The sequence below is a fragment of the Melanerpes formicivorus genome, unplaced genomic scaffold (assembly GCF_026170545.1).
Source record: "Melanerpes formicivorus ecotype bairdi unplaced genomic scaffold, bMelFor1.0.p_v2 SCAF_25, whole genome shotgun sequence".
Taxonomy (NCBI): Eukaryota; Metazoa; Chordata; class Aves; order Piciformes; family Picidae; genus Melanerpes; species Melanerpes formicivorus.
In genome coordinates, this window is record NW_027142377.1 from 321,921 (window position 1) to 336,568 (window position 14,648).

Consider the following 14,648-nt stretch of genomic DNA (forward strand, 5'->3'; position numbering starts at 1 on the left):
TGAGCCATTCCAAGGTTCTATGATACTAAGGGCTGAGTTGTTCCAAGACAGAGGTTGCTCCAACACAAAATTCTTGCTGTTTTGGAGAGGACACCACAGCTGTATTTAACCTTTCTAAAGATAGAGAATGATCCTCATTTTCTGGAGTATTAAAATACTACTTCAAATAAAGACCTGATTAGACTCTATGGGATTAGGAAGGGGGTTGCCTGCCCCAAGCTGTCTGCTTTACTTAGGTCTGGTGTACAACAGAGTGTTTATATCTATGGCTAAATAAATGCCAGGTTGAAGAACAAGTGACACTGCCAAAGAAGCAGTTACACATGAGATTGTTCCATGGGCTGAGGGATTGGCAGAAGGGTTCTGCCCTGAGGTGAGGGCAGAAGGGTTGCTGTAAGTGCAGTATGTGCTGCGTTTGTCTGGGGCTGTTGGGGTTTGGAAGGGGAAAGCAACAATGAAAAGAGAAAGGTTTCTCCAGACTGTGTAAGGATGAAGCTAGAAAGAACTGCTGAGAGATTGCTTTCTCTTAGAGTTTCTTAAGGTTTTCCTACGTCCTAAAGTCCCTGATGCCCCTGTCCTGTAGAGCTGACATTTTGTGTTCAGTTCTGGGCCCTCACTGCAGGAAGGACATTGAGGGGCTGGAGCCTGTCCAGATCAGGGCAGTTCAGCTGGAGAAGGGCTTGGAGCCCCTGGGCTAGAGGAGGGGCTGAGGGAGCTGGGGGTGTTCAGGCTGGAGAAGAGGAGGCTGAGGGAGACCTCCTTGCTCTCTACAGCTCCCTGAAGGGAGGTTGGAGTGAGGAAGGGGCAGCCTCTGCTCCTTGGTGGCAAGAGACAGGAGCAGAGGCAATGGTTCCAAGCTGCCCCAGGGCAGGCTCAGGCTGGATCTCAGGAGTCATTTCTGTACTGGGAGGGATCTCAGACGTTGGAATGGTCTGCCCAGGGCAGTGCTGCAGTAACCAACCCTGGGGGTGTTCCAGCAGCTTGTGGAGCTGGTGCTTAGGGACATGGTTTGGTGGTGACCCTGCAGTGCTGGGTGGAGGGCTGGAATGGATGATCTTGGAGCTCTCTTCCAACCAGATGTTTCCTGCTTTCTGTGTGATTTAGTGAATCTGTGAAATTGGGGTTTGAGAAACTGGAGTTTGCCTCTGTCTGGTGAGACTTTTGAGCTCAACATCTTCACTCAGTGCCCTTGCCTCGCTGCAGAGCCACTGGCCAGACTGCATGTGAGCCTTCCTCACAGAGGCAGTGAGCAGAGATTGACTCCTGGGAGAAGGGGCTCAGCAGGGCTTGCTTTGTGAAGGCTGATCCTCACTGATCCTATCAATGTCTGGGCTGGCAGGGCATAAGGTTTCAGGACAGAGCAGGAAGTCTGCCTTTTTCTGGCAGGTGGGATGAGAAATACAAAGAGAAGAGAGGAAGTGAAGGCCGGTACTGAAGCAAAGGAAAAGCAGGTGTCCTAAATAAAAGGCGATGGCCAGTTCCATGTGTGTCATACCCATGGCAAAGGAAAATCCCAGTTCACTGTGAGGGAAGCAAGTGGTGGAGTCCAGCAGGAATTTCTTCCTTCTGGCCCATGCCAAATGTGTCCTGCTGGGCATCACAACAGCTTAGCAGGCTTTTTGCTTGGTTGATTTTTAAGAAGGAGCTCATTTTCTCAAAGCCCCTTTCTAAATGCAAGGTAAATGTCACTCTTGACTTCATATTTGCTATGGAAATCTGCCTGGAAAGGAAGGATGGTGTCTGCCTGTCTGCATGAAACCGGCATGAGGGACTCCTCTGCTTGGCAAGGAAGGATGGTGTCTGCTGTCTGCATGAAGAAACCCGCAGGATGGACTCATCAACCTCTTTGCAAACTCTTCAGGCTCCCCTTAGGGTGGGAGTGTGCATGAATCAAGCAGTGCCAAGTGCTGCTGCTTCTGGGGCTGGCAGGAGCACGAGGTGCCTCAGGGCTCTGAATCACAGTGCAGGGCAGTTTACCTTGGAATGATTGTTGGGATTATTGCACTGCCTCTGCTTCAGGGACAACTCAGTTGCTTATGTAGCAGCTCCACAAATTACGGGTTGGCAAATGAATCAAAAACCTGCAATTGGTGGTAGCGTGCCATTGGCACTGAGCTGTGCCTTGCATCAGTGCAGAGCTGGGAAATGCTCCTTTCACGAGCAGCTGAGCCCCCCTGCCACAGCCTAAGAACCCCTTGGTCCCTCAGGAGAAGAGAGGCAGGTGGACAACTGGACTGAAAGCATCTGTCTTGCTCAGGAGCTGGTGCCCTGACCTAGAGTAATGTGTCCTGTTTCTGCTCCCTCAGCTTTTGATTTCAAAGCAATGTAGACAGAGAATAAGCACTTTAATGCCATGAGGTACTGCAATCCTTAGCCACCCAGAGATGGGCAGTTCACCTTCTAGACACACTCAGCAGCAGCAAGGGGATTGTTCTACCTGCATGGAAATCTGTTTTGCAATTGGGATTCTTCTGCTTGTAAAGGACCCAGAGAAGGATCTGCAGTTCTCAGAACTCTCTGAGTTTCTTCAGCTCTCCTTAGACAGCTTGTGTTGGAGAGGAGTGCTAGCTCTGTGCAGCTGCATTTTGCATGCAGCCAGGGACAGTTGTCTCCCGTGCTGAGCATTTGCTCAGGGACCTAGACTCAGTTGTTCTGCTCTTTGTGGTTAGGAACTGAGCAGTGGCAGCCTCATGTGCAAGCCTTCACCTTAGCAGGTGTTTCTGTGCAGTCCCTGCCATGCTTCTGCATTTCATTGAGTGGTGTTTGGGGTAACATTCAGCTGTTTCTTCATCATCACCTTCTCAGAGAATCCTTACAGCTGGAAAAGACCTCTAGGATCATCAAGTCAAGCATCAGCCCAGCACCACCACTGCCACTAAAACATGTCCTGAAATGCCACACCTGCCACGTACCTTTGTCACAACCATCACCTTTGTTAGGAATTTGTCACCTCTATGGCCTTTCAGGCCACAGAGCTGGCCTTGTGCTGTCCTCATTTGTGCCTAAAGTACCTTTTGATTTCCAGCTGACACTGTACACCTCATTCCTTTGGGCCATGACCAAGCAGTGCAGTCAATACTCAAGGCCACACCTCAAGTACTGTGTCCATTTCTGGGCTCCCCAGTTCAAGAGAGACAGGAAACTGCTGGGGAGAGTCCAATGGACAGACACAAAGCTGCTGAGGGACCTGTGAGGATGAGAGGATGAGAGGCTGAGAGGCCTGGGGCTGTTGAGTCTGGAGAAGAGCAGGCTCCTGAGAGGGATCTCATCAATGCTGATCAATAGCTAAGCAGTGGGGGGCAGGAGGATGGGGCTGGGCTCTTTTTAGTGGTGCCCAGGGACAGGACAAGGGGCAATGGACACAAACTGGAACAAGGAGGTTTCACTTAAGCATGGGGCAAAACTCCTTTGCTGTGAGGGTAGCAGAGCCCTGGAGCAGGCTGCTCAGAGAGGTTGTGGAGTCTCCATCTCTGTAGACTTTCAAAACCCACCTGGATGCATTCATGTGTGGCCTGCCCTGGGTGAACCTACTTTGACAAGGGTGTTGAACTAGATGGTCTTGAGAGGTCCCTTCCAACCCCAAGCATTCTGTGCTTCTGTGAAGTTAGGTTTTTGGGCTACCTATAATTACATCTTTATTCAGAAAGGACAAAACCATTTGTCACCATCTTCAGCTTGTTTACTGCTCTGCCTGCAGCTGTTGACTGGTAACCATCATTGCTCTGTCTCCAGCTTCCTTTCCTTCAGAAAGAACAAAGGAGGAGAAAAAGTTTCTGTTTAGCTGCCTATAAGTCAGTGCAAGATATTAGGAGCTTGCTGGTGTGCTGCTGCTGTCCTGGCTTCCCAGAGGAGCTAGTACACAGAAGGCTGTTTCCCTTGCCTACCATGTGGAGAACATGAGGCAGAGCATGCAAGAATGGCTTCAATTGTGAGGAGCGTCTCCCTGTGAGATGCCTCTGCTGTGCCAAATCATCCCAGATGATAGCCTGGCCTCTGAATGTAAACTGTGACTGGTTTTGTTTTCCCTTTGTGTGCCAGCCTGTGGCTTGTGGTTGTTCAGAAGCTCTTGGGCGATGCCTGTGGTATTGCAAGCCGGGGGGGATGAACAACGGGGGAAGGGGACAACGTCTGAGGGGAGCCTGCTCTGCTCAGTCACAGCTGTTGGGGAGTCAGTACAAGACAAGCCTGGCTTGTTGACCCTGTCCACTCACCTTCTACTGTTCTGCTGGGGAGACTGTGCCAGTCACCTCCCGAGGTGTGCTCTGGGAACTCTTGTGTCCAACTGCCTGCCAAGCCCTTGCAGATCTCAGTGCAGCAGGTTGTCCCTCTCCTGAGCGTGCAGTGTGAAGAGGCATCTCTCTGGCAGCCCTGCCAGCTGGCACAGCTCTTTCTTTATTCTGCATAACTGCCCTGTCTGTAGGGCTGCCTGATGAGAGTTAAAACTGGTTCTACACTGGACGTTTTTCTTCATGGGGCCTTACAAACGCTTGTGCCAGCACAGCTGAAGGGAGATCAACAGCCCTGGCTTTTCTTCAAGAGGGTCCATTCTGAGGACCCTCTCTGCTGGGGCTCTGGTTGTTGCAGGAGTGTTGCTGTGCTATCTCATGGTGCACAAGGCGATGTTGTTCTAAAGGCTGAGAAGGGTTTGTAGGCTAAAGACCAAGCTGGGGGCCAGGCTATACAACTAACTCAACTGCTTTGATCAGAAATATCTTCTGGTGTGTTGGAGCTGCCTTTAGTGAGCCCCATTACTACCCAGATCAATGTCAGCAAAGAGATGGTGCCCTCCTCTAGAGAAAACACCTACCCTGACATCCCTGCCTTAACCCACTGACCAAACTCTCAGGGCTGCTTGGTGTAGTGCTAAGAAAATCTGGCAAAAGGCTTCTCCTCTTCTCCAGACTAAACACCCCCAGCTCCCTCAGCTGCTCCTCCCCAGCCCTGTTCTCCAGACCCTTTCCCAGCTTCCTTGCCCTTCTCTAGACCCTCTCCAGCCCCTCAATGTCCTTCTTGCACTGAGGGCCCAGAACTGAGCCCAGCACTTCAGCTGTGGCCTCCCCAGTGCTGAGTGCAGGAGGACAATCCCTGCCCTGCTCCTGCTGCCCACACCACTGCTGATCCAGGCCAGGATACCAGTGGCCTTTTTGGCCTCCTGGGCACACCCTGGCTCATCTCCAGCCAGCAACCAAGCCATTTTCACTGTAAAGTGACCTCACTTTGCACTTCCAGGGAAGAAAAATCAACCTGGTGAAGATTTATTTGTGTTTGAGCTCACCCTGAGAAAGTTTTGCACAGTTACTCCCAACTTGATGTGTAGCTGTAAGATTAAGGAGGTGCTTTGACACTTCCAAAGGGCAGAGCTGCCAACCTGCCCCTACCAATAAAGGACAAGCTTGGGCATTGGCTGGCACATTTTCCTGGGATGATAATGCTTGCCTTTAATCTTCTAAGTAAATTTTTTGCTCAGGACTGCCATTTCCACAGGAAATTTGCTTTCTTTCCTAATGGTTTAAAATGCATATGCAGGCAGCTTGATTTCCACTGAGTCAAATCCTGCTTGGAGACCCCCAATGGTACTGACTTGGAGCATAGAACAAGGCACCCAAGGGGCCTGAGTATTTCTTGTGGATGAAAACCAGCTGGTGCCTGAACTTAGGATGTGCTCACACAGCTTCTGTTGTAGCTCAGGGTTTGGACACTTCGCTGGGTAAATAACTGGCTGGATGGCAGGGCCCAGAGAGTGTTGGGCAAGGAGGCCACCAGCAGCCTGGCCTGGATCAGCAGTGGTGTGGGCAGCAGGAGCAGGGCAGGGATTGTCCTCCTGCACTCAGCATTGGGGAGGCCACACCTGCAGTGCTGGCTGCAGTTTTGGGACCCTCATTGCAAGAAGGACATTGAGGGGCTGGAGAGGGTCCAGAGAATCACAGAATCATAGAATCAAACAGGTTGGCAAAGACCTCAGAGATCATCAAGTCCAGCTTATTACCTAATACCTAACACCTCCTGACAACCAAACCATGGCTCCAAGTGCCACATCCAATCATTTTTTGAACACCTCCAGGGATGGAGACTCCACCACCTGCCTGGGCAACACATTCCAGTGGCCAATTACTCCTTCTGGGAGGAACTTTTTCCTCACCTCGAGCCTAAACCTCTCCTGGCACAGTTTGAGACTGTGTCCTCTTGTTCTGTTGCTGGTTGCCTGGGAGAAGAGACCAACCCCCACCTGACCACAACCTCCCATCAGGAGGTTGTAGAGAGCAATTAGGTCTCCCCTGAGCCTTGTCTTCTACAGGCTAAACACCCCCAGCTCTCTCAGCCTCTCCTCATAGGTCTAGGAAGGGCAAGGAAGCTGGGGAAGAGGTCTGGAGGACAGGGCTGGGGAGGAGCAGCTGGGGGTGTTCAGTCTGGAGAAGAGGAGGCTCAGCGGAGACCTCATTGCTCTCTACAGCTCCCTGGAAGGAGGCTGGAGCCAGGTGGGGGTTTGGGCTCTGCTCCCTAGGAACAGTTTGGCAGAGGCTGCCCAGGGAGGTGGTTGAATGCTCATCCCCTGGAGGTGTTTGGAAGAGGCAGAGCTGTGGGACTGAGGGCCATAGCTCAGCCCCAGCCTTGGCAGAGTTAGAGAATGGTTGGGCTGGATGCTCTTGAAGGGCTTTTCCAGGCAGAGGTCTCTGTGACTCCATGACCCTCAATTTCGCTATAACACACACACAGTCTGGCAGATCATGGGACGAGCCCGAGCCCGGTTGGCCAGCAGTGAGCGCTGAGGCTGATCCTCAGCGGGCAGCGAGCGGTCAGAAGCCGCGGGCAGGGCAGGCCTGGCAATGGCGGCTGCATAACACGAGGTGGCGCCATTGTACAGAGCTGGCGTTCTGCGGCGCTCCGGAGCCAGCGCGGGCGGGAAGGGAGCGCAAAACCTCCGGGAGCGGCGTGCGGGCGGCTGGGAATGGAAGGTGTAAGGGACAGGGTGAGGGACAGTGTGCCTGCAGCTCTGTTCTGTGAGGCGTGGAAGGAGAAGGCTCAGCACAGATCTGGGGGATAAATCACAGAGAGCATCCGGTTGGCAGAGCCTTCTATGCTCATCCACTCCAACCCTCCGCCCAGCACTGCAGGGTCAGCACCAAACCATGTCCCTAAGCACAGCTCCACAGGCTGCTGGAACACCCCCAGGGATGGTGACTGCAGCACTGCCCTGGGCAGACCATTCCAATGTCTGAGAACCCTTCCTGTGCAGAAATAGTTCCTGAGCTCCAGCCTGAGCCTGTCCTGGGGCAGCTTGGAACCATTGCCTCTGCTCCTGTCTCTTGCCACCAAGGAGCAGAGGCTGCCCCCTCCTCACTCCAACCTCCCTTCAGGGAGCTGCAGAGAGCAATGAGGTCTCCCTCAGCCTCCTCTTCTCCAGCCTGAACACCCCCAGCTCCCTCAGCCCCTCCTCTAGCCCAGGGGCTCCAGGTCCTTCTCCAGCCTGGCTGCCCTGCTCTGGACAGGCTCCAGCCCCTCAATGTCCTTCCTGCAGTGAGGGCCCAGAGCTGAACACAGCACTCCAGGTGTGACCTCCCCAGTGCTGAGCACAGGGGGATGGTCACCTCCTGTCCCTGCTGCCCACCCTGCTTCTGACCCAAGCCAGGATGCCATTGGCTTTCTTGGCCCCCTGGGCACTGCTGGCTCATATTTAATGGACTATCAACCAGCACTCCCAGGTCCTCCTCTGAATTGCAGCTTTCCAACCACACAGCCCCAGGTCTGTAGTTTGCATTATTTGGACTTTAAGTCTGCTTGCAAGTATTTGCCTTTTGTTGGTTCCAAAGAGGGAGAAAGAGCTTCCCTCCTGCTCTGCGAATCCAGGAGCCATCTCCTAGCAGCTTTACATTGTGAATCTATCAAAACAAGCTTCCCTTGTGCTCCTTCAAATACACCCTGAAATGCCTTAGGATTAAAGCAATCATCTGTAATACAATATCTGTGCCTCATCTTGGATTGGCTCAAAACATGAAATAGGGCTTTTTTTTTTTCCCCCTTGGAACAGTGAATGCATCTCCTGCCTTGCCTGCTTTACCAAAATTCTGCATTCCTTGTCTAATCCTGAGATATTAAAATAATTAAGTGGGATAGTCACAGTTTCACTAATGAAGCATAATTGAGCCTTGGAATACTTTGATATTAAAATTAAAAAGGAGATCTAGAAATGGCTTTGCTGAGCACATGCACATCATCTCTACATACTGGGACCTGTCTGAAGCAGTGAAGGGGTAGCTTGCTTGCCTAGGGACAGTTGGGCTGTCCAGATAACAGCTCTTGGTAGTGGCCTTCCAGTACCTGAAGGGGGCTGCAGGAATGCTGGGGAGGGACTTTTGACAGGGGCTGGGAGTGCCAGGACGAGGGTCAATGGCTTTGAGTGAGAAGAGGGAAGACTGAGACTGGAGATGAGGAATAAATTCTCCCCAGTGAGGGTGGGGAGACACTGGCACAGGTTGCCCAGGGAGGATGTGGCTACCTCCTCCCTGGAGGTGTTCCAGGCCAGGCTGGATGAAGCCTTGAGCAAGCTGGGCTGGTGGGAGGAGTCCCTGCCCATGGCAGGGAGTTGGAACTGGATGATCTTTAGGGTCCCTTCCAACCCAACCCATTCTGTGATTCTTCCAGCCTGCGAGTCTTTACCAGGTGCAGCTCTGTTGCCTGGACCTGTAAGAGAAGCGAGCTGGAAATGAAGCAATCATCGAAACTTTAAGATGTGAGGACTTAACTGCACCACCAATAATTTTCCTTTTGGGCAAAGTGGCCCAAGGATCAGAGTTTGGCAGTAGCTGTTGTTGTATGTCGAGGATGCCTTTTCAGTGGCCTTGCTGCCAGAAACGTGTGGGACTTTCTCCAGCAGAGGCTGCAGGATGGTTGTTCCCTATTGAGTCAGATAAACTGTGATTCCCTCTGCTTTGTTATTTAATTGTATCAGGTCCTAATAACCGTTTGTGTGACCTAGAAAACACCAAAGGGTTGGCATCAATTGTTAAATTGCTCCTTTCTCTCAGACCCAGAGCCCTTCTTCTGTAATAATATCTTACACACAGGGTTGCTTATTATATAGATGTTGCATGGGCTTTAACTGCTGTGCACAGCACATCTCCCATGTAATTACACAAACATATTTTAATTAATGTGACTTGTGTTAGCGTGATCGAGCAATGGGAGACTTCTCCTCTTCTTTTTTTCTCCTAGCTGTGTGTTTTGCAATCCTGCAAGAGGGCTGACAGCTGAGGAATGTGGTTACTAAATATCACACATCCCGTGAAGAAATCCTTGGAAAGGGCCAAGGCCAGCAGAGCTTCGGTGCAAGGAATCGCCTTGAAAAGCCCTGAAGCCAGTATCGCTGTGGGTTCTGTGGTACACCGGCCTCCAGCTGATCCTCAGGGATCTGGACAGCAAGGTGTTGGGGTCAGAGTGGCTGGAGAGCTCCCAAACAGAGAGGGACCTGGGGGTGCTGATTGACAGCCACCTGAATATGAGCCAGCAGTGTGCCCAGGTGGCCAAGAGGGCCAATGGCATCCTGGCCTGCATCAGGAATAGTGTGGCCAGCAGGAGCAGGGAAGTCATTGTGCCCCTGTACTCTGCATTGGTTAGGCCACACCTTGAGTCCTGTGTCCAGTTCTGGGCCCCTCAGTTTAAGAAGGACATCGAAACACTTGAAGGTGTCCAGAGAAGGGCAACAAGGCTGGGGAGAGGCCTTGAACACAGCCCTGTGAGGAGAGGCTGAGGGAGCTGGGGTTGTTTAGCCTGGAGAAGAGGAGGCTCAGGGGTGACCTCATTGCCCTCTCCAACTACCTGAAAGGTGGTTGTAGCCAGGAAGGGGTTGGTCTCTTCTCCCAGGCAAGCAGCACCAGAACAAGGGGACACAGTCTCAAGCTGTGCCAGGGGAGGTTTAGACTGGAGGTGAGGAGGAAGTTCTTCACCGAGCGAGTCGTTCGTCATTGGAACGGGTTGCCCAGGGAGGTGGTTGAGTCATCGACCCTGGAGGCGTTCAAGGGGAGATTGGACGTGGCACTTGGTGCCATGGTCTAGTCATGGGGTCTGTGTTGATAGGTTGGACTCGATGATCCTCGAGGTCCTTTCCAACCTAAGTGATACTGTGATACTGTGATACTGTGTTGTCAGGTGTGAGGAGCACTTTGCGGGGGGGGCACTGGCAGAGTTTGTTTGCTCTGTGTGGAGCAGCTCCAGTCCACCCCACCGAGGTGCCCCTGCATCCCCTCAGGATGCTGCGCTGACAGACTTTGTGTGCCCTGCTTTTGTGAGCGACCTGCTGAGGCTCCTGGAGGTAGGACCCAGAGTGCAGGGCTAGGCTGCTCAGCTCCCTGCTGTGGGCCCATCGCTTTTTTACATGTTTCTACATGGGGTTTTTTTGCACATGTCAGTGCCTGGAGTACCTGCAGAAATGTTAGGAGTGGGAATGAAGCTGGAAAAGGTACCGGTTCCCCTCCTCTTGTCCACGTGGAAGTGCTGTGAGGCAGCAGAGAGCGTTTCTTGTGGCTGCTGATAGTGGTTAGCGCAGATCAGATTGTGCACGTGCATGTGCAGTCATGCAGAGAGGTGGGTTTGGCTCCATGCTCTCACACAGCTTTTGAAGCTGTGGCTACACAGCTAATGAAGGAGGAGGGGTGGGTAGGTGAGCAGAGTTGCTCCTTCCATGGGGACATTTCTCTGGAGCAGCTTTGTCTGGTGGAGCACTGCCTTAGGGGTAGACGGGCTGGTTGCTGATAGGCTGGCGAAGCAATGTCACGATGCACAGCCTGGGTGAACAGTGGTGAAAGCAGAACTTTAGCATGACCTAGGCTCCTGTCCATCTCTGAACATAGTCCAGAGCTGCCAGAGGTAGACAGAGGAGTTCTTGGCAGCACCAGCAGGCACTTTGCCATTGCCATCTGAAGGCTCATTACGCTGCTTGGGTGCCAGTCGGTTGCAAACCGGTTGGATATTGAGAAACAACTGTTGGGGCTGTTGTGGAAATTTCCAGTGCTCAGAGGGAGGAGGCTGCTGTGAAATGCAGCAGCACAGAGAGCTCAACCTGCTCAAGTGGCATTGGGAAGACAAAAAGTGCCTCTTCTCTCCCCCCTTTCCCCCTTGCCCTGTGCAAACAAACATTGTGATGGAGATGAAGACCTTCAAGGATGCCACAGGCAGACAGCATCCAGCATGGACAAATGTTCATAAGCCCTCCAGCTGACACTGCCAAGCACATCAACAGGGGAGCAGAAGAACAGCTTCCAGCAACTCAGTCACTAGGAATAAACCTCTTCAAGGTGTCTTGATGCTGGAGTACCTTGTCTTGAGGCTGGGTCCCAGGAGATGTGGAAGCCTGCTCAGAAAACCAAAAGGAGATTGCAGGGCTGCTGTTGAGCAGGGTGGGCTCCCTCCCTGGGGATGCTGCAGGGGAAAGGGAACACCAGCTGTGAACCACTGGGAAGGAAATCCTGGGCATTGGAGCAGCCATGTCAAAGTCTGCCTTCTCTTTTCTCATGGTGTGGAGTGTGAGATGTGGCTGCTGGGATGTCTGCCTCAGCATAGGAGACATTCCTAGGAGCCTTACACTGCTCTAAAGAGAGAGCTTTCAGGTAGTCTGGGGTCTTGGAGCTGTGGAGGGTGCACAGGTATGGATCCAGGATCTGCTCAGCTGTGAAGCAGTGCAGTAAGAGATGAAGCAGGCTGCCTGAGGAATAGGTAGGAATGTGTCTGTATAACCAGCAAGCCAACAAACATTCTCTATAGAGTGACTCCTTTTCCTTTAGAGTGACATAAAACATCAAAAATTCAGCTCAATTAAAGTATGAGGACATCACTTCAGAGAGGTCAGCTCAAGTGCCCTGTCTGTTTGAATGTCTTTTTTTTCAGCCAGACCCTGTGTTCTGGTGCTTGCCCTTCCTCCTAGATGTGTGGCTCCACTAGAGCCATACTCATTTGGCTGAGTTTTCCCATGACTGCTCCATAATAGTGCAGAGGGAAACCCACAGAGAATTAATCCAGTCATGGCTCTGCTAATTTCCAAAGCAGCAAGTGAAAATAAGGGGAGTTTGTGATAAATGCAACATAAAACCTGTTTACATGACTGCTCCCCCACCCCCACCCCCACCAGCCTGACCTCAGCTCAGGCCAGATTGCCCAGTTCTAGCTGAAAGCATTTTTGTGAAGAATGCTAGCAGGAAAGTTTCCCCTTTTTTTATCTTGACTGTGAAAGGCTTGGATGAAAGACCTTTCAGTGGGAAGAGGAGATCTGTCTGAATGTGCTGCTGTGGAAGGAGGCCTGCTTCAGAGTCACACAGGCTGATGTTCCCAGGGGGGCTACACCTTGGGTCCTTTATCTAGAAGAGAAGCCTTCACAGAAGCTAAAAGCAGTTGGATCTAAATGCCCTATCTTCAGCCTCAGGTCTAACCAGAAGGGTTGTGCTTTTTCTGAGGGAATTTCCTCACGTGTGGTTGCACTGCATAATTTCAGGGGGTTTGCTCTCTCTCTTCATTCATGATTCCACGTAGAACACTTCACCTAGGCTCCACCTGAATGACCTGTCAGCTCTGTGTGCAGAGAGGAAGCAGGCAATCCATTTGGAGAGGCTAGTCCAAATGGTTTCTAGGGAAGGTGCAGGCAGCTGGGTATCACCCCTGACCTATCCAGGTCTGCTCTCCAAGAGCAGTGATGTTCAGGAAGGCAAGCTGTGTCTTCCTGGATGAAAGGAGTCTTCCTGGAGGGTTGCTTCCCAGGCTTTATCAGGTGAAGCTGTTCATTGACTGAATAGGTTGAGGCACCTCTGGAATGCTTCAGAAGCCTCTCAGTAAAAGCTCAACATTATTTAATGTCTTCCTGGGCAGTTGCAGCTGGCAGATTAATAAAGAACTTTCACATGTGTAAAGAACTTGGACCTGAAGGGCTCCTACAGAGGGACCTCTCCTGAGGGTGTCCAGAAACAGGACAAGGGGAAATGGTTTGAAGCTGAGGCAGATCAGGGTCGGGCTGGATCTGAGGAAGAAGTTCTTCAGTGTGAGGGTAGTGAGACTCTGGAACAGGCTGCCCAGGGAGGCTGTGGCTGCCTCCTCCCTGGAGGTGCTCAAGGCCAGGTTGGATGAGGCCTTGAGCAGCTGAGTCTAGCTGAGAGGTGTCCCTACCCAGGGCAGGGGGTTGGAGTAGATGATCTCTGAGGTCCCTTCCAACCTGAGCCATTCTAGGGTTCTAAGTACTTTAATACCAGGGAAGCCAACAATTTATAACCACGGTTTGTGATGCAGAGCTTTGCCCAAGCAGTCGTTTTGGCACTTTGTTTTGAAGCCACTGTGGAGCTTGAGCTGATGCTGTGCTCAGCTGGGCAAGCAGGCTTCTGAAGAAGGGTAAAGAGAACAAGGTTGTCTGCTTGCAAGCAGCAGTTGAAAAGATGACAAAAGTATGCCTTCTCCCCTCCTGTTAAAAACCAGGAGGCAGCTCCTGGAAGCCCTTCCCTGCTTCATATTTTCCTAGTTGATATAACAAACATCCTCCACCAGCTCTCAACAGTGACTCAGCTGTGGCTTGCAGGGGCTCATATTGCCCAGGCTGTGGGGATGCTTTCCAATTCTCTCAGGCTGCTGACTTCCCTAAATCCTGCTTTTCTTCAGGAAAAAAAGGGCAGATCTCTGCTGCTCTGAAGGACACAGGTGCTGCTCTGAAGACAACACACTCTGAGGGAAACAGGTGCTGCTCTGAAGGATGCAGATGCTCTCTGAAGGACATAGGTGATCTCTGAAGGTTACAGGTGATCTCTGAAGGACACAGGTGATCTCTGAAGGACATAGGTGATCTCTGAAGGACACAGGTGCTCTCTGAAGGTCACAGGTGCTGCTCTGAAGGATGCAGATGCTCTCTGAAGGACACAGGTGCTCTCTGAAGGACACAGGTGCTGCTCTGAAGGATGCAGATGCTCTCTGAAGGACACAGGTGCTCTCTGAAGGACACAGGTGCTGCTCTGAAGGATGCAGATGCTCTCTGAAGGACATAGGTGATCTCTGAAGGTCACAGGTGATCTCTGAAGGACACAGATGCCCTCTGAAGGTCACAGGTGATCTCTGAAGGACACAGGTGCTGCTGGGCCCCTACACTGTGTTCTCAGCTGTGAGGCTGAGCTTCCTCAGCCTTCCTGCAGGAACCTTGCACTTGGGATAAGCTCTGCAGTGAGGGTAATGCAGACATCACACCCATCCTGATAGGGAGAAGGTGGTCCACAGGGGGAAAAGATAAGTCAATTACTTGAGAATAGAGCCCTTAATTTCTTCAGGCTCCATCAAAGGACTTTGGGCATCTGCATGTATTCATTGAGAGATAGAGGGGCAAATCTTCAGCAGAGAGCATGGGGAGTTAGCCATGGAACACTCATTAGCGTTAATGGGATTGCTATGGCTAATTCCCCACACTCTGCCTGAAAATTTAGCCCAAAGAGATTTGAAAAGTGATGTTGAGAAGCAAGTTGGTTGGTTAGCCTCATTACCTTCCTGTTATTAATTGCTCTGTCTGCCACTGGCTCTGTGTGAGCACTGAGAGCTCACCAGTTCATGACAACAGCCTGCCTGCTAGCTACAGACTCTGGTGGGGAGGGGGAATGGTGCAGTTCTGGGAGTAAATTTGGGGTGCTTTCAGAAAAAAA

General features: G+C 51.7%; 1 protein-coding gene across 1 annotated transcript in view; it reads left to right on the forward strand.

Moving 5' to 3' along the window:
* Positions 1 to 14,648, forward strand: part of WDPCP (WD repeat containing planar cell polarity effector) — a 180,889-nt gene that overhangs the window by 14,447 nt on the left and 151,794 nt on the right. Inside the window, exon 2 of the mRNA XM_068153001.1 lies at positions 9,211 to 9,363. Within this exon, the coding sequence (XP_068009102.1) occupies positions 9,253 to 9,363 (111 nt within the window). The 5' untranslated portion in view covers positions 9,211 to 9,252. The remainder of the gene's footprint in view (positions 1 to 9,210; positions 9,364 to 14,648) is intronic.